Source organism: Carlito syrichta, unplaced genomic scaffold, assembly GCF_000164805.1.
Source record: "Carlito syrichta isolate Samal-C Ts95f unplaced genomic scaffold, Tarsius_syrichta-2.0.1 Scaffold315145, whole genome shotgun sequence".
Classification (NCBI taxonomy): domain Eukaryota; kingdom Metazoa; phylum Chordata; class Mammalia; order Primates; family Tarsiidae; genus Carlito; species Carlito syrichta.
Window position 1 is genome coordinate 181,428 of NW_007259241.1, and position 7,965 is coordinate 189,392.

General features: G+C 37.1%; 1 protein-coding gene across 2 annotated transcripts in view; it reads right to left on the reverse strand.

Annotated features, from left to right (window-relative positions):
• Positions 1-2,384: 2,384 nt before the first annotated feature.
• LYPLA1 (lysophospholipase I) overlaps positions 2,385-7,965 on the reverse strand; it is a 15,287-nt gene continuing 9,706 nt past the window's right edge. The window contains exons 1-4 of one of the 2 annotated variants that reach the window (XM_008072389.2): positions 7,939-7,958; positions 7,604-7,898; positions 6,344-6,520; positions 2,385-2,705 (exon numbers count right to left, since the gene is read on the reverse strand). In XM_008072389.2, the coding sequence (XP_008070580.1) occupies positions 2,652-2,705; positions 6,344-6,520; positions 7,604-7,898; positions 7,939-7,958 (546 nt within the window). In that variant the 3' untranslated portion in view covers positions 2,385-2,651. Of the gene's footprint in view, positions 2,706-6,343; positions 6,521-7,603; positions 7,899-7,938; positions 7,959-7,965 lie in introns of those variants that run through there. The other variant, XM_008072390.1, reaches the window with a different exon arrangement.

Genomic DNA, 7,965 nt, shown 5'->3' on the forward strand with positions numbered 1-7,965 from the left:
CTAATTACTTACACATACAACTACTATTGTTATCTACCAGTATAGATAGTAACAGTACCAAGCATTGACATTTAATTGTGAGCACAGTATTTTTAAAATAATAATGAAATAAAGATGTCACATTAAATAGGGTGCTGCTGTGAAAGATAAACCTAAAAATAACTGAAGTTAGACACAATACTTTTGGTACAGAACTCTCTTACCATTAGGACTATCCAAAAATAGAATAAGCAGACTCACAAAAAGATGAGCTGATCATATTAAATAGTCAAAGCAGAAGCTGAAGGACAGCTTAACAGAACAGAAAGGATGCTTGTATTGTGAAAAGTTAGAAGTCAATGTCGGAATAAAAGGAGAAAAACTATTTGGATAATTAATTTTTGATACTAATTTAAAAATTGAGCTCAGTGTGGTAACTCATGCCTGTAATCCCAGCACTTTGGGAGGCTGAGCTGGGGGGATCACTTGAGGCCAGGAGTTTGAGACCAGCCTGGGAAACACAGCAAGACCCTGGTCTCTACAAAAAATAAAAAATTAGCTGGGTAAGGTGGTGCATGCCTGTAATTCTAGCTACTTGGGAGACTGAGGCAGGAGGACCACTTGAGCCTAGGAGTTGGAGGCTACAGTGAGCTACAATCAAGCAACTGCACTCCAGTCTGGGCAAAGGAGTGATGCCCTCTTAATTAAATAAAAATCCCAGTGAATAGCACATTAAAGAAAAAGACAAAAGGAAGACATCAAATAAAACTTCCTTAAATAGCTTAAGAAAACTGAAAGCCAAACTTAGGAAAATTTAAAAGACTAAATAGAGTAACATGAGATTCCTTAGCATGCCTGATTCCATTCTAAGCCAACCACACCAGCATCAAAATTTCTCTCCCCCAATGTATATCCCTGTGATTACATTGTTATTTTTCTCCTTTTGCTATTTCTCTCCAAATGTTAAAACAATACTCAAAGTCACAGAAAAGTCAGAATTAAATTTTATTTCACATTGATAGAAACCGTGAAAAACATTTATATTTTTTTTCCACATTACAACACAACATTTCAACGGAATATTTCTTGCCTAAGTAAAATCTTGCTGACATATATAACTGAAAGAACAGTTTATGTTCCTCAGGGTAAAGCAAAATAACTTACTATATGATTGTTTAAAATTCTTAAATCCAGACATAAACATATGGCTTCATTATTAACATCCTATATACTTCCATTACTAAATTACTTCCATTATCAATTAGCACCCACTTATAAAGATGCATTCTTAACATTGTTTTGGTCAGTTGGAATACAGCAGAAAAATTAACACAGAAATGTCGAGCATACATTTTTGCTACACGTTAAACTGTATGGTAACTACATGTAAATAGGTATAACTAAGCTTTATTACCTATGAATTTGTTCTCAAATAATTTTTTATCATTAAACTGGACATTTTGAAAATTTGAAATCAAATGACTGCTATTATTATGTTTGCACAAAAAACTAATAAAAAAATCATCTGACTGAAATGAAAACTTCAAATAAGTCCACTGGCAGAGACAAATAACTTTTTTTAATGGATTGCTTATTTTCTACAGTAGTTGGTTTCAAACATACGTACAAAATAAGTAAACTTGAATGTTTTCCTATGAGAAGATGAAATCATCTTAGAAATAGTTTTTAAAATCAGTCTTAAAATATTTCAGAACATACTAGAATACAATTAGTCTTTCAGTTGCTTACAGAAAAATAAGACCACAGAATATTTGTTACCTGTATTAGAGGTTCTAAAAACTAAATAGGTTTAAATTTGGACTAAGGTATAGCCATTTGAAATAAATAGTGCAGGAAGTTTTTAAGTAATGTCTTGATTCTTATAAAGTATAAATAGATTTTAAATACCTTATCTGTGATTCAGAATGTCAAATTATAGCATGTATTGACAGTTGATGTCTATGGCAGGAAGACAGTATTTGGTCTGTTATGAGGGACAATAAAGAAAGAACTTTTAAAAATGCTTCTTGAGAGAAAATAATATTAAGCAGAAACAGTATCAGGAGAAAGAACAGCCTGGTCCCCAAATAAAAGGGCCATTAATTGAAGAGAACAATATTGCTTCTTATTGACACTTAACATCATTACCCCTAATATTAGGAATAATGTCATATCACCTCATTTTTATGATGTACTATAATCATTACTTATATATCAGCACATATATAAAAAGACAGACACTGCATGGTGACGAAGCGATGTTGGAATAAATCCATGGACTAAGCCACAGCATGCCCACATCGCTTATATTTCCACTTCTCATTTATACCAGAACAAACTTTCATTAAGCATACTAGCAATTTTAAAGTGATTTAAGAAAAAAATTTGGTTGCAGTATTTTATTCTTTTGCTGAATTACATTAGAGAAAAAAGAAGCTAGCCGCTTCACCTATTTTAATACTAGTATGCTCTGGATCTTATTATAAGAATACAAGTATAGAAACGTAAGAGATCGTAAATTTCCCACAAGGAGACATTATGTCGTCTGTGCCACTGGCATGATTTGCAAAACATCTGAACACTGCGGACGTCAGGGGATCGAAGACTGGGTACAGGAGGCTTCTACTCTGCTATGACGCTGGTGTACTTCGACACAAGGCCTCTTCGCGATGTCAATCAATTGGAGGTAGGAGTTGATCAATGAATTGCTTGATATCCACCATTTCCTGTTTGGAATAAAGCGATTTAATAGGAAGGCAGTTGTATAAACCAAAAATTAAATGCTCCTAAAATGCCACTAACCAAATCCGTGGCGTGCATAGGTAAGGCGAAACCACATTTTTACGACAATTAAATAAAAAGACATAAAGAGAAGTAAGGCTCTAACAGAAATTTCAGAATATTTTTTGTGATCATTAGTATTATTGTACACTGAACTTATAGCTTCCATCTGGTACCTACTTCCATGAAAATGGTCCGCATTTTCTTATACTTGAACAAAATAAAACATTGTGGGGCAGGAAGGTTTAGATGCGGCAGTACCCATACTGAGAAGACTCAGTGTACAGTTACTGGCAACAAGTATCAGTGACAAAGCCTAGCTTTTACCATTCTCTCGTTTGAATGAAGTGCTAAAATCCATAGCGTAAACTATTTTGTGCCTTTCAAAATAACTATTTAAAAGAGAGAATGCACCTAAGATGTGCCTGAAAAGATGTAAACGTTCATATATCAAAGGTTTACTGCAGAATAAACTTTCTCCTGGAGGCTTCCTGTACCTGGCTCAGTGTTCTCGCCTTTCCCAAACCTACTCCCTGCTATCAGCTCTTGTATCTCAAGGCCTTAGCCTCACTCACAGTTCCACATATCAGCAAGGCAGAGACTCAGACCTTACAATGTAATCACACAGAAAAGAGCCACAGCATGAAAGTGTTATATTTCACAACACCCTGAAGTCCTGAAAAGTTTGCTGTGACACCACCTTCCACTGTCCTCATTCTCCCTCACTTTCTGCTCCTGCCCATTCAGTCCAGCGGCTTCAAAATTAACTATACAGGGACTCATCAATGGAGCTTCTACATCCTTGTGATGCAAAGCCCATGAGAAAAACCCCTGCTCTAGACCACAATCCCTCCGGACTACATTCGGGGTGCCAGCGCTTCCTCTGCCCTCCCTTTTCTGGATTTAATACCTCAATGTTTCATATCAACAGGGGAACATCCGAGGCTCCCAGGCACCCATGTCTTTCTGGATAAATCATATTACTATCCCCTTTCTCTGTTCCTAAAGCAAATAATTTTATCTTTTTGAGTTGGAGTCTCACTCTGTCGCCCAGGCTGGAGTGCAGTGGCATGCTCACGGCCACCACAGCGTTCACCTGCTGGGCTCCAGCAATCCTTCCGCCTCAGCCTTCCAAGTTGCCGGAATTACAGGCGTACACTACCCCACCTGGCTAGTTTTTTATTTATTGTAGAGATGAGGTCTCGCCAAGTTGCCTGGGCTGGTCTTGAACCAGCGGGTTCAGGCACTTCACTCACCTTGGCCTTCCAAAGTGCTAGGATTACAGGCTGAGCCACAGAGCCCAGCAGCAAAGCAAATAATTTAAACTGGGCTGAGTGGCAGTAAAACAGTGCTAGTGTGAGCATCTCACTGCTTAGCAATCAACTTTTATTCTAGGCCTTTAAAGCCCCCACACCTCCTCAGGCCTCTTTCATTCTTTGTTTTTTGCTTTTGTTTTTGAGTCTGGGTCTCACTCTGTCACCAGGCTGGAATGTAGTGAAATGATCACAGCTCACCACAGCCTCAACCTCCTGGGCTCAGGCAATCCTGCCTCAGCTTCCTAAGTAGCTGGGAGTTCAGGTATGTGCCACCATGCCCAGCTAATTTTTTTATTTTTGTAGAGAAGAGATCTCACCATATTCCCCAGGCTGGTCTCAAATAGTCCTTCTGTCTTGGCCTTGCAACGTGTGGGATTACAGGTGTAAGACACCGTACCCTGCCTGGGTCTCCTGCATTCTTATCAAGTGATTAAATCTCCTACTTTACTGAAAAGATAAAAAATGTATCTAATGTGAGTTCCCAAATACTCTCTTAATTAAACACTTCCTATTAATATTAATCCATCCTTTTCTATCCTGATTCAAAACATTTTTCTCTTCTTGTAAGGCAAACACTACCCATCTCAGGACTTAATATGATCCCACGAAGATTCCCCTCACCAACTATCTTCTCTTTATTCCATTTTCTTCCTCCCTCTCTCCATTTAAAGGTCTCTTTCTCTCATCTCATTAAAAAAGGGCAAGGCAGGAGAAGTTTTGAGACAGAGTTCAAGATCAAAATGGGCAACATAATGAGAACCTGTTTCTACAAAAAAATATTAGCCAGGCATAGTGATGTACGTCTGTAGTTTCATCTACTCAGGAGTCTGAGATAGGAGGATTACTTGAGCCTGGGAGTTTGAGGCTACAGTGAGCTAGGATCACGCCACGCCACTGCAGTCCAGCCCAGGCAACAGTGAGACCCTGTCTCTTAAAAAATAAAAACATATTTTTTAAAAGGCCTGTACATATTACCATTACTTCCTTATTTTCCTATCCACTTCTCTGCAGCTTGGCTCTAGTTCCTCAAGCTTCCAAGGTCACAAGTGGCTTAAAATTGCATAGTTTCTAGCCAGGCATAGTGACACACACCTAGTTTTAGCTACTTGGAAGGCTAAGGCAGAAGTGATCTTGTCACTGCACTCCAGCCTGGGTGATGAGACTCTGACTCAAAAAAATAAAGAATAGCGTCTTCCTGGTTTACTTCTCCTTAATCTTTCTCTGAAATACATCACAGCTTCTCGCACTCGGAAATTCTCTTTTCCCATACTCTTCACACGTAACTACTTTTCTCTTAGCCTAAATCTTAATGTATTTCCTGAAGTTCTATCCCTCAGCTTTTTTTCTCATGATGTTCTCCCAAGAAAATCGTTCACTGATTAACAATATTAGTAATTATTCCAAATCTCCACTTATAGGCATGAGCTTCAAATATTTCCAACATTCTGTTTTGTAATCATGAGGCTACATCAATCTCAATACGCTCACTAAACTCTTGATCTCCTTTTCCTCTAAAACTGTTCCTTGCCCCTACTTTTGATGCCATCTTCTTAGGTACCTAAGCTAGAAATCTAAGGCTTCTTTGATTCTTCCTTCTTTTCTACACCCCTAGAATCAATCTCTAAATCCTACTGGATTCCACCTCACCTGTCTCCAGAATGCAGATTAGACCATGTCTCACTTCAATCCCAAAAAACACTGATGGCTTCTTGCTGTCTAAAGAATAAGTCCCTCTTCAGCGCAACACAAAAGCTCTCTACGATCAAATGTTAGGACATCAGCCAGACCAAACTGCTTGCCTTTCCTGTCCTACAGTTCTTTTCCTAGACACTTGTAACATAAATCCTACCATTCTTTGAAATCTAGCTCTTTCATCATTATCTCAGTGCCTCCTAAGATAAAATTAATCTCTCTTCTCAGTTTTTTAGGGCACATTTTAAAACTTCTAATATAACACACATCACATTCAGTTTTCCATATAGTTACTTGGATATGTAACTTTTACTCCTATTACATTTTCATTTTAATTGATCTTAAATTTTAATAAAAGAGAAAGTTTATCATTCATCTTTGAATTATGGACAGTGCCTGTGTGTAATATGTAATCAGTAGATATTTGAATTAAATTGAATAAACTTCCATCTAATGAATGCTATGATTCAATATGAATTCATTAACGCCTTTAAATTCCCAAGCAGTCAAACATTAATTATCTCGAAAACATCACAAGAAAGAAGTTGCTTTGATCACTGCTTCCAGACACCTACCTGTTGACATGAACTATGCATCATGCCTTCATAGGTTTTAAAGGTTACATTGGCTGGATCAACCAATGTTTTTAGTTTTTCAGCAGTAAGAGAACCAAACAACAGGGGAACTAGAGGGTCGCAATCTCCATGGCATTGGAGTATAGGAATATCTTTATTAGTGCCACTGATAGGACCCTACAAAAACAAAACAAAAAACAGCATTTTTATTAAAATGTATATAGCACTGTACCAGGCATTTAAAACTATAGATACGCATATACAACATGTTATTCCTTACATTGTAGGTTATATTTGGCCAAATCAATAAAATTTATTTCATCGCTATACTCACCACATCCCTGTATATAAATTTTTGTAAGATGCATGATCACCTTCCTTGTATTATAACATATATCTTCCCAATAAATCAGTTCCTTGAAGCAGACTATGCCTTGATTCATATTTATATTTTAGTGGTTATCTTTTTTTTTTTTTTTTTTTTGAGTACTTTGGGTCGTTTTATTCACGGGGCTATTTTGCCATGAAAGGTAGTCAATAACTATTAGTACACATTATGTAAACCATGATTTAAATAAAGGGATTAATAAACAATACCTACTATGTGCAAGACACCAAAGAGTTACTACAGTGACAAGAAAAAACCCTAGATTTTAAAATGAATGTGAAAATGAAATAATGTCCATGCCTTCCATATATTGTATACATTGCTTCATTGTTGAATATTTAGAAATCGCTTTCTGTGGTGAAATTCTCATATCAAACACTGAATATACTGAACATTCAAAAGTAAATATTTCTATATGTTAAAAATAGCCCTAATTTTCATATACATCCTAAAATGTATCAATCCCTCCAAATATAAGACTTATGACAATATAGCTTCTTATTCCATGCTATGAAATTCACAATAAAGACAGTATTGTGTACAGATAAGGCCTAGTAATACATTACAAGCGTCTAAGAAAATCATTTTTAAAAAAAGATGACTGCTATGGACTTTGGATGATGATGTGTCAATGGAGGTTCACGAATTGTAATAAATACTCTACTTGGGGAGAAAGTCAATAATGGGGAGATTTCGTGTGGGCACATGAGGTAGAGGGGAACTCTGTACTTTCTGCCCAACTCTGCTGCAAACCTAAAACTGTTCTAAAAATAAACTGTCTTAATAAAAAAAAAAAAGAATGGTTCTATCCCCAACATTATCTGCAACCTCTTAGCTCAGTAATCTCACGTTGTATGCACCAACCAGGCTACCTTTGGAAACGAAGTCCGAAGAGGAAGCCAGCAACTGAGTGCAGTGACACCTGCCAGTTTCTGCTGCGTGGTGAGAGCAGTATATAAAGATAAAGTTCCTCCCTGAGAAAATCCTCCCAAAATAATTCTGTTAGAAGGAATGCCATTCTTCACCTCTTGATCAATCAAAGCTTTTATATTTTCTGCCGCTTGTTTAATTCCAGCTTCATCCTCCTGTGAATCTGGTGAAAGTCCAACAATATCAAACCAAGAAGGCATAACCATGTTCATGTTTAATGTAACAGGCATAACAGGCGCATGGGGGCAGATATATTTGATGTGGGAACTTCTGATACCTGCAAAGGCTTCTGCCCATCCGTGCC